The 27,742-nt window shown below is 46.8% G+C and overlaps 1 protein-coding gene across 1 annotated transcript; it reads left to right on the top strand.

The window, feature by feature from the left end:
* The first annotated feature begins 601 nt into the window (after nucleotides 1-601).
* On the top strand, nucleotides 602-27,629 carry AP3D1 (adaptor related protein complex 3 subunit delta 1). Its single transcript, XM_090125860.1, has 32 exons — nucleotides 602-937; nucleotides 7,713-7,808; nucleotides 8,466-8,546; nucleotides 9,237-9,317; nucleotides 10,536-10,643; nucleotides 10,990-11,119; nucleotides 11,591-11,730; nucleotides 11,998-12,071; nucleotides 12,725-12,774; nucleotides 13,661-13,710; nucleotides 14,098-14,146; nucleotides 14,961-15,106; nucleotides 15,519-15,667; nucleotides 15,759-15,989; nucleotides 16,730-16,961; nucleotides 17,065-17,210; nucleotides 17,346-17,487; nucleotides 17,763-17,834; nucleotides 18,779-18,854; nucleotides 19,004-19,203; nucleotides 19,793-19,866; nucleotides 21,213-21,417; nucleotides 21,537-21,599; nucleotides 22,190-22,291; nucleotides 22,668-22,817; nucleotides 22,952-22,999; nucleotides 23,351-23,540; nucleotides 24,116-24,204; nucleotides 24,849-24,934; nucleotides 25,340-25,461; nucleotides 25,706-25,785; nucleotides 25,941-27,629. The coding sequence occupies exons 1-32, from the start codon at nucleotides 842-844 to the stop codon at nucleotides 26,034-26,036; spliced, it is 3,654 nt and encodes a 1,217-aa protein (XP_089981986.1). The 5' UTR covers nucleotides 602-841; the 3' UTR covers nucleotides 26,037-27,629.
* The last annotated feature ends 113 nt before the right edge of the window (nucleotides 27,630-27,742 follow it).

Here is a 27,742-nt window from a genome sequence, read left to right on the forward strand (position 1 = left end):
GCCCCAGTGAACCAGTGCTACTGGGGACGTTAGGCTGCCAGTACGGGTCCGTGCTGGAGGCTATGGGGCGGGCGATGAAATAAACACTTATTCGTTCCTACGGCTGAACGGGCCCGAAGAGGTTCCGTTAATTATTTCGGGGGTCGGACACGGAGACGCGAAGGGATAACGCCGCCATCTCGGGGGCGGCCGCGGGGGGGGAGCGGGGCCGAGATGGCGGCAGTGGGGGCGGCCCCGGGGAGGTGGGACGAGGGGGAGCGGCTTTGAGCCGAAAGAGGGGACGTGGAGGGGGGAGGGGGTCCTTCGCTCAGAGGGCACAGAGCGGAGCTGCGGGTGCCGCCCCGCGGGAGGCGCGCGATGCCACGCGTGGGCCGAGCGGGGGGAGGCGGGGAGAGCGAGCCAGCGCGCTGCGCTGCCACGTGGGACTGCCGGTGGGCGGGGCTACGGAGTGGGTGGAGCCACGAGGTGGGCGGGGTCAGCGGAAAGCGGCGAGACGGCGGTCGGCGGAGGGCGCGCGGGAAGCCGCGTGGGCGTGGCCTGAAGCCACTGGGCGGTTCGATAACCGGAAGGGGCGTGGCCACCGCGCGGGGCGTGTCCGAGCCCTCAGCTGACCGGCCGCCATTTTGTCAGCTCCCGGAGGCTGAGCGCAGCCCGCTGCCGGAACCGGGGCCGCCCCCCGCCCCGCGCCGCGCCCCTCAGCTCCCCACCTCCCGCCCGGGATGTGAGCGGCCCGGCCCGCTGCTCTCACCCGGCTGTAGCGCTACTAGGAGCCGCGGCGGCTCATCCCGCTGGGCACGGCCCCTCCGCGCCCGGCTCAGGCCCTCGGCCCGGCCCCGCCGCCATGGCGCTGAAGATGGTGAAGGGCAGCATCGACCGCATGTTCGATAAGAACCTGCAGGACCTGGTGCGGGGGATCCGCAACCACAAGGAGGACGAGGTGAGTGACCGCCGTGCGGGGGGTGGGGGAGGCGGGGAAGGGGCGGCCGCGCCCGGTTCCGTTGTGCCGCTCGGCCCGTGGTTCCACGGCGCGCTGTGCTGGGCGGGGAGGCCGCGCTCGGCCCAACTCGGCGCTGGTGGAACTCGAAGTACGGAGTGCTTTGGGTCGGCGCTCACAGCTCGGGCTGCACGGCCTTTATCCACGTGTGGGGCATCGCCAGGCGTGGGGTCCCACAGCGCTGCAGTGCTGCTGCTCTCTGGCTGCAGGACTTCCTCTCACATCTGGTTTAAATCTCCTCTCTTTTACTGCAGAGCCGCTCCTCTCTTGTCCTAACGCTGTCTGCCCGCGTTAAAAGTTCCTCTTCTGCTTGAGAGCTCCTTTCACTACTGGAAGGCTGCTTCTCCATCCCTCTGAGCATCACACATAAAAATGTGCCTTCTTCATCTCAAGGTAGAAAGCAAACGGGCACGCTGGCTGTTATTCTCTGCTCTGTTAGAGGCACGTGCTCAGCAAATTAGTATAGGTTAGATAATTACTCATTAGGAACACGCTGCGTGAGACTTTCTACATTGACTTTGTTGTGTCATAGGTTAAGTGCTAGCCTTGCTGCCTGTTGCTTCCCAATTATGTTAATTATCAGGTAAATGGTCACACACTTGTGTGTTGCAGCATCTCTTTGCCTGCTGAACTGAGGTGCAGACACCACTTCCGAAACCACTTGATCTTTCTGATGGCTTTTAAGCAGATCACTGTGCACAGGATGAGGCGTTTGCTAGCAGTGATACCTCCAGACCCATTCTGGCTGCTAAGGACTGCGTGGTTCCCTTCAAACTACAGCAGGCTGGAGGGGCCTAGAAACAGATTGTTATGGGGTACTTAATGTGTTGTTATACTTGAAGCTGGAACAGGTAAAGAGGCCAATAGGCACCTGCTGCCTCACACTGAAAGCCAGTGTGTCACCCCCTGTGTAAGCAAGAGGCCGATGTCAGTGACAGGTTTGCATGGTAACGTGGAGCAGTTCATACAGCGCTGGCTCTTTTGCTTCAGTGGCCACAGAAGTGACTCTGGAAGCACAGGGCTGTTCCTTCCTGCAGCTCTGGCAGCTCAGCCTTCCATTACTGAGAAGCTTTGGTGCTTTCCAGGGAGTGGTCGTGGGCATCTTCTAATCCTCACAGGATGCTACAAGATCAGAATGACATTTTAGAGGAAGTAGCTGCCAAAAGTCTTCCTACAATGCTCCTGTTGTTCACTGCCTAGTAAGTGTTGCTCAAATATTGAATGGAGTTGTTCAACTGACTTGCGTGTGTCATGAGGTGAGGATCTGAGCCTGAGGCATGCTTTGTCCCATCCAGAAGACTAAACTTGTTTAAAACAAACAGCATGTTTTGGTGGCAGGGCTCTTAGCTGCTGGATCTCAGCTCAACAAGAAAGAAAAGTCTCCAGAAGAGAGGTTTAGTAGTAAAATTAAAATGATGCTGGAGGAACCAAAGACGCTTTGGTTTATTGTTCTGTTTGAGTGATGCTTTTTGTTCTTAAACGTGACAGCTTCCCATCCCTCTGCAGGTACCATTGCAAGCTTTGCTATTGTGCTGATGTGCAGAGTGGCTGTTGTTCAGGGTCAGATGTGGTTCTGTATGAGCAGTGGAACTTCCCAGCAGGTTTGCTGCATTCCAGCTTGATGCTCATTTGTTCCCACAGTTCTGGGGCTTGGGGGTGCACCTGAGCCCAGCTGTGAGGCTGAAGGAGCACTGCCAGCTTTTTGGCAATGCTTGAAATGTTTTCCTCAGTTCTGCAGAGGAGCTGGGGGTGATGAGCCCTTCAGCTCAGCTTTTTGCTGCAGAGTGCTTAATTACCTGTCAGAGACCATTTTAATTTTAGTTTCTGAGGTGTATCCAAAGCTGACCCATTTATTTAGTGTTTCAAATGTTGGAATGGAAGTGTTGGTGCTCTGTGGGAGTGGGACACCCCGAATTAATGCAGCCACTGCTCAGTGCTGGTGTTCCCATCTCAAGGAGGCATGGAGCTGACCATGCTCCTGTGCAGCAAACGCTAGCATGGATGGCATGTCATAGCATTGCTGCATAGGCCTCCTGGTTTAACACATCCTACTTACTTCTCAACGCTGCGTACGGATTCTTTAATTCCTGCATTGTTTCCTGGTGCAAGCTGAAAATCTGAGGAAAAGCCAAATCTGCAGGGTACCCTGCTCTGTGCTCTCTGGGCCTTCCTCTGCTATCTTTCTCTTTTGTTTGGAAATGGAATCCTTTTGGCTGTGGAAGCAGTGAGTCTTTATTGATGCTGGTGTGGTTTTGTGCCATGAGGGGCAAACAGGGGGTGTGCTGAGCATTCCAGGTGTGTGCTGAGCTGCTCAGAGTGCCTGGCACAGCAGGCTGGTGGGACCCTCACTTCTCAGTAGCTGCTGCCTGAGGACAGGGGGCTCGTGTTGCTGCAGAGCCTGCCTTGCTAAGCACAGGGATGCTGCCCTTGGCTGCACGGGTCCTGGCACTTCTCCGCTGCGTTTTCAGATTCAATCAGGTAGGAGAAGCTGTAAGGGATCTTCTACAGTCTTCTGTTCACAGCTGCTGAAGCTGAGCAGCAGCTAGCACTGTGGCTTTCTGGCAATGTGGCTCCTGGCTGCTTTTGCAGCAGTAATTCCTAAAGGCAGAGGAGCAGGGCTGGAGCACAGCGGGCATTTTGAGGAATGCTAAGAGCACGTTGGTGCCCAGTGCTGAAAAACTCACTTGAGTGCTGGGCAGTGCAGCTTGTCAATGGCAGGCAGCACTCTCAGTCACTGCTGCTCCATCACTCACTGCTTGTCATGTGTGTGGCGGTATCTCTGAAGGGAAGCCATTATTCCATCTGCTTTGGAGAGGCTCTGGAGTTGTACTGTTCATTCTTCCAGCATGTCTGTTGCTGGGAAAAGACAAAGCAGGCGTGGGGATGGTGCACAGGAGACAGCAGGGCGGCTGCAGTGAGCAGCATGGCAGTGAGAGCTGAGCCAGTGGAGCAGGGCATGGGCTGCATCTCCTGCAGGGTTGGGGGGAGAAATGGCACTGCAGATGACTGTTCCTTTACTGTGGGTTTGATGTGGCTGTCTGTCCCAGTGCTGAGCACAGAAAACGGGTCCTTTATGAGCAGTGGCCGTGTTGGATGATGTAGCAGAAGGTGCCCAAAAACTGCTACTATGTGAGTTTGGGGGATATGCCAAAACCTTCAGGTTTTTCATTTAGAAGCACTCTTTGGTCCTATATCCATAATGGAGCTTACCTTTATCAGAGCCTGAAATTCTGCAGAGAGATCTGGAACTGACAGCTGGAAAATGCACTGTGAAGGAGCTCTGCAGCTCTTTGCACGGCACTGTGTCAGTAAAGGTGGAGTGCATGCTGTGTTCTCAGGGCTAAGCACTTCTATCTGTTGCATCTCTGTGATCTTAGAACTTATTTGCTCATGTATGTCTTAGCATAAACCCCTGAGGGCTGTTTAATTGCTGTGTAATTAATAACTGTCATCAGACTGAGGCGTTTCTATTAAGAGACTCTGAAATAGACCACCATGCATTACTTGCTTAATCTAAAAGTAAAAAGTTTCAATGGTTTTTATCGATTTATAAATCAGTTTAGGCCAAACTTGCTGTGGCTTTCCTGCAGGTGGGTGTCTCAGCTCAGATCTCCCTGGGGTTTGCAGTCTCAGGCCTCGGTGGCACCAAAAACCATTAAATACTCAACCGAAATGTCACGTCCTTTCTGTGCCTTTTTTTTTTCCTTTTTGTTCTTTTATATTTTATCTTATTCCAAACTTTTTCTGCTCTATGGTGGGAGCTGTGCATCCATTGCAGACCGTATCTCGCTCCCTCTGGTGTTTGCTGTTAATCATGTTCATCTTAAAACCCTGTATTTAACCCTGAAGGGACAGAACAGGTAGGGAGTGCTGATGTTGGACACCGTGCTCTGATCTGGTGGGAGGCAATTTGCTGCTGCAGTGGCTGACAGATCTGAGGCTGCTGCCCAGGACTCGGAGATCCAGCTGTGTTTGCTTTCCTAGGCTGAGAACACAGGACTGCTTTTCCTTCCTTTCCTCCTGCATTTTATCAAGCATCAAGGATGATACCTCCAACCTTTGCACTCAGTGTAGCTCCTCACACTGGTTTCAGTGCTCTTGGAGCTGTCTGGGGTCTGGCTGTTGAGGATCTCCTCGTGCTCCTTTGGGTAACAACATCTCGCATTCATGGCCTTTCTTGGCTCTTCACATTCACAGCATCACAGGGGTTGGAGGGGAGCTCAGGAGATCGAGTCCTGCTCTCTTCCCCCATCACTGTGTGCCCTTCAGCTTCGGGCTGCTGTTGCTGGGTGCTCTGCTGTGCTGTCGCTGCCTCTGCTTGCTCTGAGCACAGCAGCAGCACAAGGAGCTGCTCCCTTGGAGCTGCTTTTTGGGCAGCCTGTGAATCCCTGGGCTGCAGGGTGCTCCTCTGGTGGTTGTGAGCAGTTGGGTTGCATCCCAGGAAGGCTTTGGGTGAAGCTATGGGTGTAGCTGGTAATGGAGAGATGTATCAATTCAACACCATGAGCTGATTCAGCACAGAGCCAGCTGGTTGCCTTCTCAATTCCTTTCTTCAGTGGTTCTGGAAAGCATATAAGGAAAGACTGAACCAGTGCCATCCAAGGAGGCATTTCTTCCCACCACGCTAAGGAAACAGACATTAAAAGCACTTATGCAAGGACTATCAGTGAATCAGTGCTGGGGAAAATAACCAGCTTTTGGGCTGTTTCACTTTTCAAATCTCTCGCGCCCAAATATTTGAGCCTTGCTGTGTGATTGCAGTGCCTACAGGTATGCGAATGCTTTCTCACTGCGTGGTGTGGCTGGGTGGCTCTGTGCACATGGGCTCCTGTTGCCATCAGCTGTGGTTGTGAATCTGGGCAGCTGGATTTGGGGGGAGGTGAAGTCAGTGTGTTCCCTTCATGCTGCTGGTGAATGGCAGTGCTACTCCAGGGAGATTAACAAAAAGTTAATGCCTGCTGAGCCTTTAAAGCTCTCTATTTATAGGGCCTCCGGTTCCTTGTCCTCCTGCAGGATTTGGTGCGCTGCTATTGGGAAAGGACTTCGTTCTGCTCTTCAGAATGCCTTATTTCAGTTTCAGATCTGTTTCTGAGCTCTGCAGTGCACTTCTCCCACCCTCTTTTAAGGAAGTTGCTCATTACATCAGTCTCATTTGTAGATGAGGTTTGCCTGTAGGCTGCAGAGGCTGCTGGATGTGGCTCTGCTGGGGTACATACTTAATATCTGTGCTATTTTTTCAGCCCTGTGGTCATGCAGTGTTTTGTCTGAGAGGATCTCGGGAAACTGAGGGTGACATTTAAAGAACTTGGGGGTTAGAGCTATGAGAAGTGACAAGAGCATTTTCTGGCTGTGTGCATAAGGATTGAGAACCTGCTCCATAGCACCCAGCACAAAGTGGCAACGTGATACAGGGGTGGAGGGTTGGGTGACACCTTGCTGCTGTGCTCTTTGTGTGCATAAAACATTCAGGGCTGGGTACAATGCCTTTGTGGATCAGTTGCACATTGCTTCTGTCACACTTTCAGCATCTTGGATCAAGTGTGCAGTTCTTCCTGCCTGTTGTCTTTCATGTTAAACGTGACTTTGAGCTTCCCATGGGAGCTGCCTGGGGCTGAACCACCCCCAGACCAAGCACTGAGTTCCCAAACTTCTTTTTAATGGGAGATGTCACCCATGAAGTTGCTGTGTTTGCAGGCAGTGCTGCTCCTGTTGGCTGTGAAGTCACAGTGCTGGGATCAGCTGCAGCATCTCTGTGCACCTCAGGCCCTGTGTGGTTGCATAGTGCTGCCATGCACTGTGTATGAATTACAGCATTCTTAGCTTTGAGCAGCTGGATAACACAGCTTGAAGGTAGGATGGGGTAGAAGGCCAAAAAGCAGTTGGGATAATACACAACATTTAGTGTCATTCAAAAGCAGGCTTCAATGCTGAAGAATCCCTTTGGTGGCAGGTGCTGCTCTCAGGGCAGAGCTGTGCTTTGAGGTCTGCTCCTGCTCTGCTTCCTCTGGCAGTTGATGTCATTCTCTTGAATGATGAATGCAGTGATGCATGTGTGGCCTTCCAAGGAGACATTCAAGTCCTCACTTTTATGTTTGTATGATTTCTGTAGCAGATGTCTTCGGTGCTTCAATCATAATTAATTGTGACCAGAAAGAGTCTGAGTTAAACATCCTAACCAAGTAAAATCTGCACTGATGGTTTCAGATGATGCTTTTGCCACATCCCTCCTACAAGCACAGATGTGGTTGTTTGGAAAGAAGTGGAAGACCAAACATTAAATGTAAATGTTGTGACACTTGGTTGTGATTTACTGACAAAATCAGACAAATATCGAGGTGGGAAAACCACTCAGGGTTCTCACACTGGGATGCAGTGGGCATCTGAGTCTGGGTTAGGTGGTGTGTGCAGCATGTGCAGAGGATGGATAATCTGATGTCACCTGAATGTGTGGGCTGTCTTTGACATGGTTATTTCTATGGTGGGGAGGGAGCAGGAGGGAAATGCACTGAAGAAACACCTGGGTATACTTTGTTTCATAACAAATAGCAGTGCTGCTTGTTAATGAAAGCTTCCTTTGGAATTAAGTCCTTACCTGAAGATTGTGCATGAGAGAGGTTTGGTTCTTGCAGATCTCCACTGCTTCCTCCCCACTGACTGCTGGAAGCCTACAGAAGGGAATGTCCCTGTTAAATGAGCAGCACTTCTTTGTTTCCCTCAGGCAAAGTACATCTCCCAGTGCATCGATGAGATCAAGCAGGAGCTGAAGCAGGATAACATTGCAGTGAAAGCAAACGCCGTCTGCAAGCTCACATATGTAAGTGCCTTGCTGAGATACGGTGCCATCACAGGTGTCACTTCTCACTTGCTGACTAGCAGCTGGCCTCTTCTTGGGCTGTGCTTTCATGGCAGCGCCATCCTGGAAGCACATGCTGCAGGTGGAAGTGCTCCCATGTGCATCCCTGACATCAGTGCCTGCACATTCCCTTCCATTTCTTGTGCTGGCTGGTGTTTGTGCGACTTCATCTCACTGAGCTGGGTTAGCAAACTGATCTAGTTCAAAGCTCATCCAGTAAAAAAGTAGTTTTGAGCTGGATCAAGTAAGAGCACGTAGTTGCACGAGGACTTGAAACTGGTGTTTGTGTCTCTTTGTGCAGTCCTTTGTGGAAAGGAGAACTGTCAAAAAGTGACTTTTGTGATTCAGTTTAAAAAGTAACAGAAAGAAATTGCCCACAGTTGTGCCTATCCAACTGCATCTGTAGTACCTGGAGCTACTGCCAATTAATTCTACAGCTTCTGGTGGAACTTCTGGGTAACTTTAACTCCTTCATGGTATAGAACATACCGTAGGGCTTGGTCATGAGGTGGAGGTGTATTGTTATTTTTGGACCCTTGTTTCATCTTTCTGAGCTCTCCTGACTGATTCTCTGAATCTGTAGTTACAGAAATGTCACTTTGGCTTCTCTGCTCACAGTTACAGATGCTGGGCTATGACATCAGCTGGGCTGCTTTCAACATTATCGAAGTCATGAGTGCATCCAAGTTTACATTCAAAGTGAGTTTTCTGTTTAATTACTGCTGTGCAGGCCAAGCTGTGTCACTGCTGTATTTAATGGATGTGTTGATGTATCATCAGTAGGTTTGATTTCTTCAGTAAGCCAAGCAAGTAGACTTTTTGTAATACATGGGCAGTACTTGCCCTGCCACCACAGGCTTTTTTTAGCAGGTCTTAGACAGCAGCTGCCGAACTTTCTTGTGGAAAAGCCAGGCTGTGGAGCTTTTGCTTTGTTTCATGAGGGCCACCTGAGATTCCCTGTGATGCATTTCATTGTGCAATTGCTTTGTAACTGTTCCTGAAAGGTTTGATCCAGTTCCCAGGCTGGGCTTCCATACCCAAAAGTTAGGAATGGGGGAATGTGCTTTGTTTAAAGTGCAGCACAGCCACGATAAATATTCCCCATTTCTCCTAATGACAGTCCTACTTTATTTCTGCATCTCCTTGGCCATTAAGCTTGTATATTCTAATGAAGGACAGGAGATGAAGCTGATTTTAATATCCTGAAAGAGATGTATTACAACTGAAGATGTACTCTTTCTTAAAAAGAGTTTGTATCAGGAAACAATAGAAAACAATCATGCCTCTTTTGTTAAGCAAACCCAATGCCTGTTTAAACAACTGTTTATTCTTGATCTAAACGTCTCTAAACTTTATGTAATGCCTCTGTGCCTCCTTGCCTTCTCACAGAGAATCGGATACCTGGCTGCCTCTCAGTGCTTTCACGAAGGGACTGATGTCATTATGTTGACTACCAATCAAATCCGGAAGGTAAATTCTCAATTTCAGTTCCTGGTTTCTTCCTATTTGTATTTTCAAAGATTATACAGTATTTTATTTATTTGACAAGAGAGATGTTGAGGTAGAATTCTTCTCACATGGTTCACAGTCATCACACAGTCTGAAGGACTGATGCAGTCTTAGGAGTTCTCTGCAGGTTTCCCTGGTGCTGCTTCATGCCAACTCTGTTTATTTGCTTAAAAAACCCCGTGGGAATTAATTCACCCAGTGTCTTTCATAAAGACTCAAATACATTACAGCCATTACAGTTGGGAAGTTTTGTTGCTCTTTAAGAAGTAATCTATTTGTTCTTAAAGTAGAATCTAATTTTCTCCCACCTGCCAAAGGTACAAAAATGAGATGCATGTGGCACAAAGCCTGAGGGTCTGGATATGTTTAGCTCTCCTGACGTGGTTTCTTTGCCCACATGACTCCACAGTGTTAATTCACATAGTCCAAGAGCAAACTGTGCTGCTCCCTTCATATCTTTGTTTCCCAATAACTGCAGCTATGAACTCATCCTGTAATGCTCTGTCTTCCACCAGATCCAGCTTTATAACCAACATCTGAATGCACTCAGATATGACTGTTAATATATCTAATGCACCAGGCTGAATTGTAGAAGTACTTTCTATCCTCTACAAACAAGTACAAAGAAACTTGACAAATGAAATGTTCTGCACCCTAGCTTGAGTTCTGTCTTTTTGAGCTGGAAGCCATGGTGCTGCCAGCAGCTTGGAAGGGAAGTAATCTCCTTTTTTAATTAGGTTAGGGCACTGTTATGTCCTCATCATCAGAGCATGCCCTGTGAGGCTGCTGGTGGTTTGGCTTTGACTTAACAGGGTTAGTATTTAATTCCTTTTTTGTTTTTTAGGGTTTTAAACATATTTGTGATCATGTCAGAGATTTTTAACAATTGTTTGCCATTTCTGAAATAGCACTAAGGTATGCTGTCTCTAATTGCTTTTATGATGTAGTCATCCACCTATTAATTACGATTCCTTATGCCCATTATTCAATGCCACAGTAGCTGTGTTTTAGCAGGTGTTGGAGGAGACTCTACTTAATAGAGTCAATAGAGTATATAAATATTCCCATGGAATAGAAATAGCTCTGCTTTCAATCTGAATGAATGACATTGGATTGAAAAAATACTTTCTCAACATCCTTTGTGATCTTAAATTTTTGAGCCTGTTTTTCCTTTTTTAGGATCTGAGTAGCCCTAACCAATATGATACAGGAGTTGCACTGACTGGCTTGTCCTGTTTTGTTACTCCAGATCTTGCCAGGGACTTGGCAAATGACATCATGACCTTGGTGAGTCAATAAGACTAAAATAACTTCGTTCCTCTACTTAAAAAACATTAAATTGTTCAAACCTGTGTGATTTAGAACTGCTATGTGTGAAAAGTGATCCTTCTCCCTTGTGAGCCCTTTGGGGAGCCTTTCTAGACCTGAGTGAGTTCTGGAGGTTTCCCTTGGTTGTTTCTTTTAGTGGAGGTGATAGATGGCAGCTCAGCCCTCCGCACTGAGCTCTGGAGCACCAAAGTGACAGTCACCCCTCAGACAGTTTTGAGGGAGCTGGATAAGGACCCAGGGACCTTGAGGAAAATCTTAGAAATGTCAATTTGTAAGAGCCTCACCCCAACTGTTTCGTTCACAGATGTCTCACACGAAGCCTTATATCAGGAAGAAGGCAGTGTTAATCATGTACAAAGTGTTTTTGAAATACCCAGAGTCCCTCCGTCCTGCGTTTCCTCGCCTTAAAGAGAAACTTGAAGACCCAGATCCTGGTGAGTGGATTTCAGTAACTTCTCTTCCAAAACATCTTAAGTGTAAATGCTTTTCAAGCTGGTGGAGAGAAGAGTATGTGAAAAATACCTAAATAAAGCATTTTAAAGAAGCACATGTTTTGAAACACTTGCATTAGATCATAAGGTTTTTCTTTTATTCTCTTAGTGTTATCTGTGTCCCTCAGATGAGCTACCCACAGTAAGGAGGGAAGGAGAATGGCAGTGTCCTTTCTGATGCTGAACCCAAACCAGATATCTATAGCCTGCTAACAGTATTAGAAAGCAGCCAAAATCAAATATCCTTCCTCAGTTTGCTTTGCATTTGTATGTTTGTTTTACTGCCTCACCTTTGGTAACGAGGCTGAGCCATTCCATGCAACACCCAGATCTGCATCTTGAGCTGCCCTTGCTCTGAGCATTCTGCAACAGAAGCTTCAGGCATTGATCTCTTCTCTCACTTCTGTTTCCCAGGTGTGCAGTCTGCTGCAGTAAATGTTATTTGTGAGCTGGCTCGACGCAATCCCAAAAACTACCTTTCTCTTGCTCCTTTGTTTTTCAAGCTGATGACGTCCTCAACCAATAATTGGGTTCTCATTAAAATTATAAAACTGGCAAGTATTTTCTACCTATGCGTAGAGGATTGAGATCCTCGTTAGATTATGTTGAGTGTGAAAAAACAGTTTACTTGGAGGTATTTTTAGCATTAAATCTGAGTGAAAAATAAACTAGGAATGTCTTCTGTTTTTGTCAATGTAACCAAAGACAAAAATATTTTAGGATGAGTTGATTAAATGTAACAAATTGCAATTTAAAGAGCGTTTTTGTACTGCTTAAAAACAGCTTTTGATTCAGTCTCTTGTCTGCACTTTTTTTAATAGTTTGGTGCTCTTACTCCATTAGAACCCAGACTGGGGAAGAAACTGATTGAGCCTCTGACCAACCTCATACACAGGTATGGTGGCAGGTGCTGCTTTTTTCACTCAAGGTTGGTGAAGTGCCTGTTAGGTGGGTCACTAAGTTTGTTTCCTGATGCCAGATGTGTTGGCTTTGTCAACATCTTGTATCAAAAGATGATGTCAAGGCTATTTCTTACAAAGCTGAGTGAGACAAACTGCCATCCCCTGCATCCCTTCCCCCATCCCCTGCCCGCCCCACACTGTCGGGGCAAACCCAGACCCAGTTCCCCATTTCTTGGGGCTGGGGGTACGTGAGGAGTCGGGAGCAGCTGCTGCCCCCCCTTCCCCTCCTCTTTATCTAGTGAGGATGCATCAAGCTGTAGCCCAATATGTAGTATGAATAAGGTGTGTAGTTGGGTGCCTGACTGCCAGAGTGTGGGTTTCTCAGGAGCATGTATGCTGTGCCATTCTTCATTCATCTCTCCATCTGCCATTCTTGAGGTTTTGACCTTGGGCAGAGGGATTGGTATGATCTTTGGATGAGATTGGTTCACTGCTCTGTAACCAGTACTGAGACTCGGGCTAATTGCTTCCTGGCAGTTAATTTCCTGTGTAATTAAAGTTGTTAACTAGCTCTAAGATATCACTGACAACTCTAAAAAATGTGATGATTTTATTCCCTATTTAAAGTACTTGATTTCTGTTTCAGCACCTCAGCCATGTCTCTCCTATATGAATGTGTGAACACAGTAATAGCAGGTGAGAACTGAAATTTGTGACCTAGAAAGGAACACAATGAACTTTGTCATTAGTTAATGCTATTTAAACCTTTTCTAATTTACTGCATTTTATAACTAAATTAAATTGCTTGGCAAACTTTCCATGTTCTGTTTCAGTGTAGGGCTGTAACTGAAGTCCTTGGTTGTCAGCAGATGAGGCTGAGTTATTCCAGCTATCCTCTGTTTGCTAAAGGCAAAAATAAAGCAGCAGCTAACAATGAGTGATTATTTATACTTAAGCTCCTAACTGTGAATCGTGCCAGCAGCCATAAAATGGCAAATCCCATCAGTTCTTCTTGGAAAGTTTGCCAATGTTTGCTGATTTGAGGAAGTTAACAGGATAGGGCCACCTTTCTGCTGTGGGTTGTGTGCTGCTGGAGCTTCCCAAAATCCAGTGTAGTCAGCAGTGGGAGACTTTTGCTTCAAGTCCCTTGCTGACTTGATGAAAACTCCAATATAATTACAGTAAACTCCAGGATCCGTTGCTGCATCTCATTACGTTAGGGAAATGCTTGCTGAGGTTCATCTGTGTAGTTGCTGGTGACGTATTTACAGTTGTGACTGCAGCAGGATATCAGTAAAATCAGCCTTAATGAGAGCACAGTGTGACGTTAAGCAACTCCAACCTGGCTTCTGCTACAGCTCGTGCTTTTGTTTCCATCCTGCCCTGCAATTTATTGCTTTCCTAAAGTTAGATAGAACTATGATGTGTGAAAGGGCCTTCTCTCCTCCCATGCTGCCCCAAAGCCCCAGCAGGCGAGCAGCAAACAGATGCTCAGCTTCCCCTGTGGGCAGAGCTGTCTGTTAGCCTTTGTGGCGCTCAGAATCCAGCAGTGCTGACTGAAATGTGTGCTTATGTGTTTCAGTTCTGATCTCACTGTCCTCTGGGATGCCCAACCACAGCGCCAGCATCCAGGTATGGCACGTCTTATCTTCTGCTCTGTAATCCCAAATGTGGTGGGGAAATGAGCTTGTGTTCCTGTGCTAAAGCAGTAAATAACTGCTGCTTAGGAGGAGTCCTACAGACTGAAGCATTTCCTATGAACTCTGTTGTTTCCTTTGGTTTAGAAAGCAAGTTCTTCTCTTCTGAAGATTTTCTCACTCTCTTATTCAGCTACTATTGATACATCGTGAAATCTGCCTTGTTTTGCAATCAGTTCATGCAGCAAGACTACTAGAGGCCACAGGTCTTCCTCAGAATGCTTCCCTGTGTGCTCCAGCAACCCCTGCATGTAAAACAACTTCATAAAGAGTTGTTTTAATGTAGACCTTTAAAGCTTGGCCTTTTTTTTTTCCCTTCCAGCTATGTGTACAGAAGTTAAGAATATTGATTGAGGACTCTGACCAGAACTGTAAGTATGTTGCTTGTCTTCATGGCAGCTCTGAGCAAGCACTCACAGGGGAGAAATTGCAGCAGTCTTAGTGCAGTGAGGTGTGTCTGCAAACATCTTGTTCAATATTACAGAGCTGTTATGTTGTAAACAATTGTTGAGTCTGTAATGTGGAAATAGTTTTAGATAGTGAGCTTTTCTTCTAATTCTTTTAAACGAGTGAGATGAGTTATTACTGCAGCTTATGGTCTGCCAAATCTAAAACACTTCTCTTTCCATGCTCTGTGCTTCCTCTTCTAGTGTACCTCCTGCTTGGGAAAGTAGTGAGGGCTATTCATATAGTTGGAGCTTTATAGTAAAATGTAAGAATGCTACTTTTTTTAATGACAACAAAGAGCATTGGAAAATCCTTTTTATTTTGTGCCAAGATCTTTAATTGGTTTTTTTTATCCTACTTTTTCCCCATGGAAAATGGATCTCATTCTTAATACGTCAATCTTCTTAATACTCTTTATGCTGTGCTCACCCTATGATGCCAGCTCTCAAAACCCAGAGGTTCTGTATGAGAAATACGTGTTTTGATATCAGTGGTAAAACTTGGAGTGTGAAAAGGCAGTGATCAGTGTGTGCAGCCATGGTGCCCCATGCGTGGGACTGTGACATTAAGGAAGGTCATCTGTGATGTGCTGGTTTTCAAACGTGTTCATCCTGGTCACAAACACTTATCTGAATTATGAAGGTTGGTGTGAGTAGAACCAACCAATGTCAAAACTTCACGGGCAACAGCAACCAGTATTTCTATATTTGGAAAGAAGTTTTATTTTGTCTTTCACAGTGAAGTACCTGGGATTGCTAGCTATGTCCAAAATCCTGAAAACACATCCCAAGTCAGTGCAGTCTCATAAGGACCTCATTCTCCAGTGTCTGGATGACAAAGATGAGTCTATCCGACTCAGAGCTTTGGACCTCCTGTATGGCATGGTATGTTTCTGCAGGTGTTTCCCTTGCAGCCTGTATTTGGAAGCAGCTGGTTAAGGAAAACATGTGACTTTCTCATCCTCCCTCCCTCATGATGGTCTTTTGGTAATAACTGCTTATCATTAAAGCTATACCAGATCTTTTATTTGCAATAAAAGAGCTTTAAACACTTCCATTCCAACTGCAAGAGCAGACTTGTAGTGACTACACTTGGTCTCTGAAAGGGCTGTGGTTACAGTTTGTGCCTTTCATTCAAGAGCCTGCAAAACTGGGGCTTAGTGGGGTGGGTTTGGTTTCTTTGTGACACGAAAACTCAGGTCTGTTGAGGAGCTAGCATCTGCTTTAATAGAACTGGAAGCACGTGGTGCAGGAAATATTTTTGAGTCAGCACTTCAGTAACAACTCCTTCAAACAGGTATCAAAGAAGAACTTGATGGAGATAGTGAAGAAACTGATGATCCACGTGGATAAAGCAGAAGGGACGACATATCGGGATGAGCTGCTGACTAAAATCATAGACATCTGTAGTCAGTCCAATTACCAATACATCACCAACTTTGAGTGGTCAGTGTTCTTTGTGTCAACTTTGAAACCATCAGAGAAGGCAGTACAGAACTGTCTGATGATGAAACTGTGTCCCTTGCACTTCCTGTAGGTACATCAGCATCTTGGTGGAACTGACTCGATTGGAAGGCACGCGGCATGGGCACCTTATAGCAGCCCAGATGTTAGATGTAGCTATCAGAGTGAAAGCTATCCGTAAATTTGCAGTTTCTCAGATGGCCATGCTTCTGGACAATGCTCACCTCATCGCCAGCAACACCCAGAGGAATGGGATCTGTGAGGTGCTCTATGCTGCTGCCTGGATATGTGGGGAGTTCTCTGAGTAAGTGTGATCGCAAAGCCTGACACACTCAGACACAGATTCAGGCCATTGAAAAGTGATTCCTAAGCTGTTCTTCTCTCAAAATACGCACACTGTTGCTAACAAAAGGATTGCTTCTTTCCCACTCCTTCATACCATAGCAGTTCTGAGTTGTTTGTAGTCAGGACAGATGCTTCTCATTGAATATCTGATCTTTCTTCTGCATTCCTGCCTGCTCAGGCGTGGTTGTGGATATGAGCAGTCTTAATGCAGTGAAGGAGCTCTTTAATCATTGTCTAACTGCATTGGATTTATTAAAACCACAAACACTGGTGCAGTGAACTGTGTTCTGTGCAGTAAGCATAGCCTACTAGTTTCTGTTTTTCTTCAGCAACTAACTAGAACCTCACCAATGTGAGCAGTGAAGTGCAGGATGGCAGAAGGGGCTGCTGGTCCAACATTGCCAGTGCAAATGGCAGTTAAAAGTGCAGTAATTAGTTAATGGAGGAAAAAACTGCACTTGTAAAGGTGGAAGCTGAGCTGTTTCCCTGCTTCTTTGAAAGGATAAGGCTGTAAATTTGTGCATGCTGCGTTACTGCTGCCACTTGGAAGGAGAAAAATGCAGGCAGCAATGATGGTGTATGTAGTCCAACTTGTCTTTATTTGTGCTGCAGCTGAGGTGTCTGAAGAACTCTTAAGGCTGACAGAAGTGCTGAAGTTTCTCCATTGCCATCCATCTGATGTCAGTTCTGTCTTTCTAGACACCTGGAAGAAGCAAATCAAACATTAGAAGCAATGCTGAGGCCTAAAGTTACTACTCTACCCGGCCACATCCAGGCAGTTTACGTGCAGAACATGGTGAAGCTGTATGCATCCATCCTGCAGCAGAAAGAGCAGGCTGGGGAGAAGGAGGCAGCTCAGGAAATCACACAGCTGATGATCGAGCGTTTGCCTCAGTTCGTGCAGAGCGCGGATCTGGAAGTTCAGGAGAGGGTAAGAGAACAACATGAGGCTGACTTTCATTGGGGTGTGAGTGGGGCTTTCTGGTTCTGTGTTTTAATATCAGTTCTGAAATTACTTTTGTGTTTGTTCTTAGGCTTCTTGTATCTTGCAACTAATAAAATATATTCAGAAGCTACAAGTGAAAGAAGTGCCTGTAGCTGAGGAAGTGATAGCCCTGTTTGCTGGTGAGCTGAACCCTGTGGCTCCTAAGGCACAGAAGAAAGTCCCAGTTCCAGAAGGGTAAGGTTCCTTCTCTCATGCAAAGCCTCACTTAAACTGCTTAAGCCTTGAAGTAAAGCTGGGATATGACTATAAACCCTGAAGTACTCAGGGGTACTGAACCAAGCTATTTGTGTTTACTGCAACCCTTACCAGCTTGGACCTGGATGCCTGGATCAATGAACCTCCATCAGACAGTGAGTCTGAAGATGAAAAGCCCAAAACAATTTTTCATGATGAGGAGCAAAGGCATTCCAAGCCCAGGCATCCAGAAATGGATGAAGAAGAACTGGCCAGGGTGAGTGAATTGTTAAAATGATTTTTGCACATAATTTAGTGGTAATGTTGTCAGAGTAATACGGTTGTACAGTAATAATGGTACTTAAGGTTACATCCTAGTATGTCTCTTGACTCAGAACAGTTTTGTCATAATCAAGCTGCTGTGCTGTAGAATTTTTGCAAGTAGGCAATGTTCCAAATATTATGGGAGACCACATTTTGCATTCTGATGCCTTTTATGTCTCTTTGCTTGTAAGCAAACATTCTAACCACAAATTCTCGTTTTCCTTCCAGCGTCGAGAAGCCCGGAAACAAGAACAGGCAAACAACCCTTTTTATATTAAAAGCTCTCCTTCCCCACAGAAGGTGAGTGAGTCTGATTTACTCTCTTCTTGGCCTCCCATACTGTATCTCTCTGAATGCTGTTGCTGCAGCTTCCCTTTGGGGCACTTCTGATTATTCTCACTGCAGTTACAGTCACATAAGTGTGGTGCCTGGAGTGACAACCTGCAGCTGTTTTTATGATCCTTCTTTCTGTTGGAAAAGCTTGCAAATGACTAAATGTCACCAGAGCAGCCAGCTCTCCATGGATTTCCAGTGGACCTCCAGTTTAAAAATAGTGCTGACTGTCACAGTTCCATTGCAGACAACCTTCTTGCAGAGAGCAGTCTTGCTTGAGTTGCCGTGGAAAGTTCAGCAGTGACTCCTTAGAAGCTGCAAAGACACTTTTCTTCTTTGCTTTTATGTCACAGAGTCCTGTGCAGGAGTTTGTCCCACTCTGGGTGCTGCTTTTGGGGTTCACCTTGAAAAACACTTCATTAAGAGTGCTGGAAAGACTGAACTAGCACTTTAAGGTCAATGGTTATCCTTCATGGTCTTCTCAAAACACACTGTGTGTTTGTGGCTCAGGAGGTCACATTGGCTCTTCTTGCCATCCCCTCCAGGGAGAGTTCCTCTTTTATTCCTTGTGTCCCAAGGACTGCCCCCATTCTCCTCAACCTACACCTCAAAATTCCACATGAAGTGGCAAATTGTTACTCATAAAGCACAAACCAAAAAGTCTTCAGAGTGGCAGGAAGCCTTTTCCATGGCAGCAGCAGGGTTAAAGCACTGGAGCCCGAGGCAGGATCTTTTATAACAGCAAGCAGTTGGCTCTAACGTGCAGCCTGCTACCAGATAGGATTTAGCACTGAGCCATTCCGTTCCTATCATTTAAAATGCTCACTTAAGGGATTAAACAGCCTGCTGTTCAGAAATGTCTATTTATATAGATTTGGCAGTGCTCACAGCATACACTTTCATTTTCTCAGCGTTACCAAGACACTCCAGGTGTGGAACATATCCCCGTGGTCCAGATCGACCTTTCTGTCCCCTTGAAAGTTCCAGGTAAGTGCAGCTGATACTGAAAATGAAGTGCAGAAACTTAAGAATTTGATGTTATCACTTTTGCTTAAGTATGAGAAGCACACACTCATTAGGCTCTAAGTTGGCTCTGTGATCACTTGCACTGTGAAGCAATTTGGCTTCTTCTGTAGGAATGCCAATGTCTGACCAGTACGTGAAACTGGAAGAAGAGCGGAGACACAAACAGAAACTGGAGAAGGACAAGAAAAAGAAAAAACAGAAAAAGGAAAAGAGAGGGAAACATCACCGCCATAACTCACTGCACACAGAGAGTGAGGAGGACATTGCTCCAGCCCACCACGTGGACATCATCACAGAAGAGATGCCGGAGGTCAGCTGCTGGGCTCTGTGCTCTTAGAAGGCAGCCTCCCCCAGAACTGCAGAGCTGGTTAAGAAATGACTGATGGAGATGGCCCTAAGCTGTGCTTTGCAGGGGGAAGAATGTCTTTTGCAGGGGAGGTTGTCTTTTTGTGTGCTGGGGCTATTAAAAGAACAGTGTGCATCTCTGCTATAACAGCAATGCTGTCCAAATAGTTGCTTTGTTTATTATGCTCTGCTGCTTCACTTTGACGTTGTCTTGCTGTCTAGTCAGCAGGTTTGCAGCTGATTGCAATTAATTGCACGTGCTAGTGATGTGATCTGTGTTTGTTCCTAAAACTTCTGTTAATCAAAACCAAACAGCAGCAGTTCAGATCCTGCAATTTGGAAAGAATGGCTTTCTGTTCTAAATTAGTCTTGTAACGAAATGCTGTTAATGTGTGCTGTTGTTAAGACTTGCTAGGCCTGACTGCAAGCTGCCCTGCTCTGTGGTTAGCAAGCTTAAAAAACACCAACAAACTGCACTGGGGGGTGTAGAACTTGATTTAGAAGTTGCCCAAGGTACGATTTGTGTGCTGATGGTTTCTTTCTTTCTCCTGCAGAATGCATTGCCCAGTGATGAGGATGACAAGGATCCCAATGATCCATACAAGGCACTCGACATAGATCTGGATAAGTAAGTTTTGTATGTGAACTTAATGACTAACTAGAATGCAGGAGGGCTTGGCTGAGGCCAAGCATACCAAGGTCCTGTCTGCAGTCCACTGGGTGAAAAGCTTTGAGTCCCTCTCCATCTTTTGGTGTAAGTGTAGGTGGCCATTCAGGTTGGGTTCCCACTGCAGTGTAGATGATAAAAGCTAAGCTGCTAAAATATTGGCAGTTTAGGGAGGGTGGATAAAACATCTTGTGTGGCTGGGTCCCAGCAGAAGTGAATGTCTGAGCCTTTGGGGGCATCTCTTTGATTCAGTGTGCATTTGCACTGAGTGTGATTTATGTTCATCTGTGTTCATCTCAGACCTGCTGTGCACAGGGCAAGCCTATGTGCTCTGTGGAGCTTCAGTGCAGTGCCACTGTTGAGAACTGTTGTTCTAATCTGATTGGGCTTCTGTATTATTTTCATCTGTTCTCTTTCCATTTCATATGAGTCACTGTGCTCTCCTGTCATGTTTTCTCATGTCTGTGTCCTCTCTTTCCTTCTGTGCTTGCACTGCTATGTCTGTGTCACGCTCACACGCAGTCTGGTTTCAGGGAAGCCTTCCAGGTAAGACTGTACTGCTAAGTGCTTCACCTTCTTATCTCAGCTTGATTGATTTCAGTGGATGGCATAAATATGTGAGGGGTCATGAAGATGTTGAAATCAATGACTCTCAGATTTGGGTGTTTTCCTTGCTGGCCTTCAGAGGCCATTGGATATCTTTCTGAGCTGATGTTTGCTGCTTAAATGTAAAGGATGGATGGTTAAGCCAAAGCTGTAGGAAAGGAAGCAATTAGCCAACTTTTCTCTTCTAGACAGTGTTTGAGAGTGAATAAATTTGTGGTGCTTTTTCCCAAGTGATGGATTCTGGATATGATGTAAATCTGAACTGCTGGTGATGCTTTCTGGAAACAAAGACCTGACGTAAAGCACAGCTCTTCAGTGTCACAGTAGAGCTTCATAGCATCAGCTGCCAAACGTTTTGTTGCTTAAAACCACCTCTGATCAGTGATGTGTTCAGAGATGACACCACACTATTTGCCCTTCTGTAGGGTCGCTCACAGGTCTACAGCTGGCACCTGGGTGAGCAGATGTTAACACAAGCTTCAGGTCTCCTTCAAAACATTGCTCAGCTTTCTAATCTGAGAGCACTGACTGCAGTGACTTAAACCTTACTTTTGGTCCACATGCATGTGCTGATTTAGATTTGGGGTCCAACTTGTAAAAAGCAAAAAATAACCAGCAAGAAGCAGACTGTCTTGGAAGCAGAGAATCTGAGTGAAGGGAGTCTGTCCTTGCAGCAGGCTGATGTTGTGTTTGTATCTCAGACCCTTAGCAGACAGTGAGAAGCTGCCAGTGCAGAGACACAGGAATGCTGAAGCCCTGAAGACGCCTGACTCTGAAGCTCCACCTGTAGAGAAGAAAAGCAAGAAACCCAAGAAGAAGGAAAAGAAACACAAAGAAAAGGAGAAAGACAAAGGGAAGAAGAAGGAGAAAGAGAAAAAGGTAGTAGAGGAAGAAGAAGAGAAAAAGGTAATTCGAGGCTTTTGTTTATGAACAGCTCTTATGGTCCATATCTTCTGCTGTGTTTTGTGCTTGTTGGTTAGGAGTCAGAGCTACAATGGTGACTTCTGTCTCCTCTCTGAATTCAGGAGGAAGACTTGGATTTCTGGCTCTCCACGGCTCCACCACCTGGCTCTGCTGCCCAGCCACAGGTAGACATCACACTGTGTCAAAGGACACCTTTCTTACAGCTGCATCTCACTGTGATAGCAGTGCTTTGTCAGGAGGGAAGGGGTGATAGGTTTATCTACCCACTGTGTTACCATGAGGCAGTGAAGCTGTGTCCCCAGTTTAGACACTGCTGTGGGAGGTTCCAGTCTCAGCACAGTGCAGGTCAGTGGAAGCAAATGCAGATGTAGCTGCAGACTCTGTGAGTTTCGGTGTTATTAGTCTGTGGTTTTAGTTCTCAGTGTGAACTAGAAACCAGCAATATTAATAGGGATGAGTGACCTAGTCTGAAAGGAAAAACTAATGAATTTCTATGGGAGACTCTGCAGGAGAGATGGAAAACAAGGAATTGATTCCCTGCAGGAAGTCTTTGCTATCCTGTCCTCAAGTGATCTCTGGCCAAGTTTCAGCAGAGTGATGTTGATGCCAGCTTTGATACCATGTTATTGTAATGTAACTTCCTGATAACAGTTTGGGAGGAGGGGGGGGTGTCACTGTCACAGTTTCTATTCTGGGATTCAGCTGTTTCAACTGTGTTCCATTAGTGTCATAATCCTTCTGATAATCCACTCAGAGCGGGCCTCAAGCCAGTGCTGCTGTTGTGTCTGAGCCTGAAGGGGTAAAAAAGGAAGAAAGGGAAGAGCAGCAGGAGGAAGAAGAAGAGGATGAAGGGAAGGTAAGCAGTCCTGAGTGGCTGACAGCCTCTCTGTGTTCTCCAGTGTCTCCTGTTCCACTTGTCCAGGTGGAGGCTGGTGATGCAGAGCTGTAGCAGTTGTAAAGCTGAGCTTCCAAGCAGCTGAAAATATTTGGCCTTCTAATCCCAGGCTGCTTTGGGCTCTAAGGCTTTGGTGTTGGAACTGAGAGCAAGGCTTAGCACAGCACTCAATGATTGCTGGGGTGCAGGGAATGAAGGCTGTGTTCTGGGTTTCTGTGGGGTAGGAGATGCCAGTTGTGCAGTGCAGGGCATCAGTGTTGGCACAGCAGTCATTGTAATGGCTAAGATTGTGTGGGTTTCTTCAAGGATTTGTTTTAGTTTCTCGTTGTTCTTGTAGAAATCCTCCAAGCATAAGAAGAAAAAGCACAAGAAAGAGAAAGAAGAGAAATCAAAGGATAAAAAGAAATCCAAAAAGAAGCATCACCACAGTGAGGAGGAGATGGCAGAGTCTGTGCAGAATGGAACACTAGATGATGAGCCACTACCAGTGAGTAGCTGTGTGCTGGCAGCCCAGCTCTGGGAGGAGGGCAGAAGCTGAACTGCTCTTTGGGGAGGGAGAACATCAGCTCTCCTCAGTGAAATCAGCCCTCTGTAGTGTGACTGCCATCTGTTTCTTTGCAGCCCATGTCCAGCTACCGCCTTCTTGCCGAAAACCCATACATTAAAATGGTGAGTTTGTTGGCATTCAAATCCAGAGAATTCCTTCTTTTGTTCTTTTTTTTTTTTTTAAGAGAGGATGGTACTGCAGTTTCATCTAATAGCAAATAATTTGAATCCCAGGAGGCAGATGCCTAGCAGGGCTCTGCCTTTGCACCCCTCTGGTTGTCTCATTTAACAAGTTCTTCAGCTGAAATGTCTTCCTGCTCCTTAGCAGTACTGTGGGGCTGATGACCATGCTTTTTGTTGTCCTGTGGCTGCATTGACTTCTCTTTGAAGCTTGCCATGTGCTGATGGTACATTCTGTTGCTGCTACACGAAGCTTCAGAACTTTCCCTATGATTTCTCTTTCCTCACTTGCAGACCTATGATATCCAAGGAAACCTGCAGAACGACAGCCAAGTGACTGTCTCTGTTATCTTCGAGAACAAAAGCACTAGCTTCCTTAAGAGCATGGAACTCAATGTCCTGGACTCTCTCAACACTAAGATGCTCCGACCCGAAGGATCATCAGTGCACGATGGGATACCGGTGCCCTTCCAGCTGCCCCCTGGTAATGCATGGCCTTGCTCAGCGTTCTGGCACTCCTGGTCCTGCGCTGCCCTCTGCTGGAAAGAATTGTTTGAACTCCTTGCAGTTTTCCCTTCCAGAAAGACTCGCCTTTCTGCCTGGGTGTTCACTGGGCTTTCACAAAGTTCATTGTAGAGGATAAGCCTCCTTAGAGCAAGGCTGTAAATGCAGGTGGTTCTGCAAAGCCAGGGTGCAGGGCTGGGAGTGCAGCTGCCAGGGTTCCTTTTTCAGGCTGGTACACCTCTAAGTGTGCATCAGCAGGAATCCCCAGTTCAGGAGGTGTTTGCTGTGAGGTTTCAAATGAAAGAAGATTCTGATTCCTACCAAGTGCAGCCATTGTGCTGCTTTCCAGAGACCCAGGGTTTTTGTGCTGTAACACTGCTAATTCAAAGGAATTGTGCACATCACACTCTTCCAGCTATGTGGAAAAGTTGAAACTTGGTTCAGAAACAGTGGGTACATAAAGCTGAGCTGCTGACGATCAGTTTGTTCTAATGATTGCATAGAGATGGATGCAGTTTCCTTACCTGATTTCTTCCTCTCCTTTCTTTATGCCAGGAATCTCTAACGAAGCCCAGTTTGTGTTTACACTTCAGAGTATTGTTATGGCTCAGAAGTTAAAAGGAACGCTGTCCTTTATAGTCAAAGTAAGTGCAGCTTTAAACTCTGTGCTTCTGCTTCCTTTGGAACTGCACAGGGGAGCTTGACTGGGGTGAAAGCACTGCTTTAGAGCTTCTCTGAGGCATCATTTCATCTCTGCTGCACCAGCCCATTCTGTGATGTGAGAAGTATTTTTGTGACATCTTGAGCAACGAGTGCCCCGAGTGCTGCATAAAGCATGTCCTGAATTGTCATTCCTGGCAGCGTGAGCAATGCAGCCTGAGACATTTACTGCACTGTCAGATAGGAAGTGATGCATCTGCTGGGGAGAGGAGGGCGGCCAGTTACAGGAGAGGCAACCCAGCGTGTGCTCTGCTGTCAGTTGGATTTGTTAGCTGGCACAAGGCTGAAAAAATAGTAATGAGATAACGTTAATAAGGTGTCATTCAGCCAGACACAACTGGAAAATAGAGCTGGGTCTGTTCAGCTGTGTTCCTTACCTGCTCTGGGTGTGTATATTGACTCAGCTGCCCAAATCTGGTCCCGATGGCCACCCGATCAGGCCCACCCAGCTTTTATCAAGGGGAGCTGAGCCTTAAAGCCTCATCTGTGCCCCATTGGAGGTGGGGGTGGTGCCTCCTCTTGCTGCCTCGGGGCTCCCATTCATCTCCTTTCCTTTGACCTGTTGCAGAATGATGAAGGTTCAACCCATGAAAAACTAGATTTCAAATTGCACTTCAGTTGCGCTTCATACTTGATCACGACGCCTTGCTATAGGTAAGTGCCACTTAGGGGCACCTCCCAGCACGGTGCTTCTGCTGCCATGTGGAGCTGAGCTTTGGCTGCAGCTGCAGGACACAGCATGGTTTTGATTCTGGCTGCTCCTGATTGGTTTGGTGACAGTTCTGTTGTTTCTTGTAATGCCTGACTGCTGAAACGCATCCACTGATGTGCTGCAGGTGGTTCTGAAGGGGTTGTGTGCCATGCAGGCTGTGTGGCAGCAGCTCTTGTTGATGCTGTAGGGCGCTCTGATGGTCTGAGGAATGGTTCCCACGCTCCCTGAGAGCTCAGCAATGTGCAGCCATCTGCATCCTGACGTGTCTTAGGGTCTGCATGGGGCTGACGTGGCAGATCTCACTCAGCTTTGTGGCCCAGGATCTGACTTTCCTTCCTGTATTGCAGTGATGCTTTTGCCAAGCTCCTGGAGTCTGGAGATCTGCACATGAGTTCTATTAAAGTAGATGGAATTAGCATTTCTTTCCAACATCTCCTGGCAAAGATCTGTTTTCATCATCATTTTTCAGGTGGGTTTTTTGCAGCAAAATTCCGTCTTTTGAAATCCTGCTGCGTTTGGTGAGTGTGAATGAATAGCAGAACTGGTTGAGTTCTGCAATGCTTTTGTATCCTTAAAATAAGCTCTGCTTGGCTCCCTGGCCCTTCTAGCAGAAGTTTCTGTTCCTTGAGGCCAGGCAGCAGCAGCTCCATTCCACTGAAAGCAAACTGTGTTAAAGGAGCGCTCCCTGAGTGCCAACTCTGCTTCCTTTGCAGTTGTGGAACGTGTTGATTCCTGTGCATCCATGTACAGCCGTTCTATCCAAGGCCATCACGTCTGCCTGCTGGTAAAAAAGGTGAGTGTGTCATCACGCTCTGAAACGGGACCTGAGTGGCTTTCTCATCTCAGTGGGAAGAGGGAAATTGTTGGTGCTGAAATGGTGATGGGGGGGCGGCAGTGGATACCAACAGAACTGAGCCTCGACTGATGGATCTTTTCTTCCTCTTGAAGGGAGAGAACTCTGTATCCATAGATGGGAAATGCAGCGATCCCACCCTGCTTAGCAACTTGTTGGATGAGATGAAAGAGACATTGTCCAAGTGCTGAACGTTCAGACAAATTCCCCGACTATGAGAAACACCTGATGTGTAACGACAAGCAGACCCAAGTGTTAAGGTTCCTCCCTCGTACGCATGTACTATCCTGGGGCACGTGCTTTTCAGTTACCTCCACCATCATTTGCAGTTTAAACATTTTAAGGCTGTATGTTACCTTTTCATTTTGAGACTTTTTACAAACTGTGGTGTTAACCCTTTCTAGCCCAAAGATCCCGGTGACGTGACTGGAGGGGGGGAGGGAGGGGTGCTATTTATTCAGCAGCTCACGGTGATGCTGTGACCATTTCCATCTGATGGGGCACTGAGCAGAACTCAGCACTCAGTGCTGCTGTGCTTATTACCAGGAGGGGCTGGCTGTGCTCAGCTGCAGTGTGTCTTCAGGGCTGCTGTGGGTGATGTATATTTCTAGCAGAGGCTGATGCTGGACCTGACAGCCTCTTTTTTGTTGTTTTTTTTTCTTAAATGTGATGATGAGGGTTATTATTATTATTTTCTCAAGATCTGTTGAGATCAGCTCATAAACATCCTCTGCCTCTGAGCTGTGTGAGATGGGGATGTTGGTGGGTTCCTGTTGGTGGTTGTTGCCGTGAGCCTTAACCTTGTGGGGGGTGGGGGTGGGATGCAGTGCTGCTGCTGTCTGCCCCCACTGCTGTCCCTGCAGATGGAGGCTGTCACTGCTCCATCTGAGCTCTCTGCTGATGTATTCCGAGTCCACTTCAATTTCACATTCCTGACAAGTTACGCTGTAGCAAGAAACTGGAAATCCAGAGGGGTTTTTTCCTGCTTTTCTTTCACCATCTCCCTCCCAGAGGCTGACCAACACCGGCGTGCAGAAACAGCCTCGTGTGACTGCAGCTCCTCTGCGCAGCCCTCAGCCCAGCGCTGCTCCCCAGCAGTGACGGCGCTGTGCCAGGGGGGATGAGGGGATCTGGGGAGGAAATCAAACCCCTTCTACACTAAACCTCGTGGCATCACAGACTGGGAAGGGCTGTTTTCTGTCCTTTACAGATGTGCTTAACTGATGTCCCCCAGAGTATCGTGCTTTTTTTTTCCCAGTTGTTGTGATTGCTGTTCCATACGCAGCGAACAGAAAGGTTTTGCTTTGAGGCGTGGGCTGAGATCCATCGATTGCTGTTCCCAGAACTCCCCCAGGGAGGAGCTGAGCTGCTGCCCTTCCAGCAGGGAACAGCACGAAGCATCACCTCCTCCCTGGGGCCAACGTTGTGTACATTAAATGTGCGCTGCCCTCCTCACGCTTCACTCCTCCCATGTCAGTGTTTGTGGACAGGCTGTGGCTGTGCTGCAGGAGCAGCTCTGTGCAGGTCCTGGTCTTGCTCAGCCCCTGCTGAGGCTGGGAGCTCCTGTGTTACAGACTGAGCGGATCCCACGTGTCTGCCAGGGTGGTGTTCCTCAATTTGTGTTTTTTTTAATTCATGGATGAAAGCTGTCACTTTAGCATGTAGAGTCTCCTCTTACAGAATCCCGTGCAGTGATTCTAGAACTTTGAACCTGTATGACGTGTTACATTCACAAATTTATTTGCTATCAACATTCCCTTTAAAAAAAAAAAAGAAAAAGAGAACATACCACAAGCTGCTGTAATGATTTTGTGTCGAGATGATCCAATAAACTTTCAAAACAAAGTTCAATTTTTTGGCTTTGTTTAAGCAGTGGTTCTCAAAGAGCCTCTCAGCT

This window comes from Phasianus colchicus, chromosome 28, assembly GCF_987193195.1.
Source record: "Phasianus colchicus chromosome 28, bPhaCol1.hap1.1, whole genome shotgun sequence".
Taxonomy (NCBI): Eukaryota; Metazoa; Chordata; class Aves; order Galliformes; family Phasianidae; genus Phasianus; species Phasianus colchicus.

Coding starts and splice junctions, on each gene's coding strand:
- AP3D1 (XM_090125860.1), top strand. CDS start 842: ATGGCGCTGAAGATGGTGAAGGGCAGCATCGACCGCATGTTCGATAAG. Junction 13,711..14,097: donor ACCACAGCGCCAGCATCCAG/GTATGGCACGTC, acceptor TTTCCCTTCCAG/CTATGTGTACAGAAGTTAAG. Junction 21,418..21,536: donor AGGAAGAAGAAGAGAAAAAG/GTAATTCGAGGC, acceptor CTCTGAATTCAG/GAGGAAGACTTGGATTTCTG.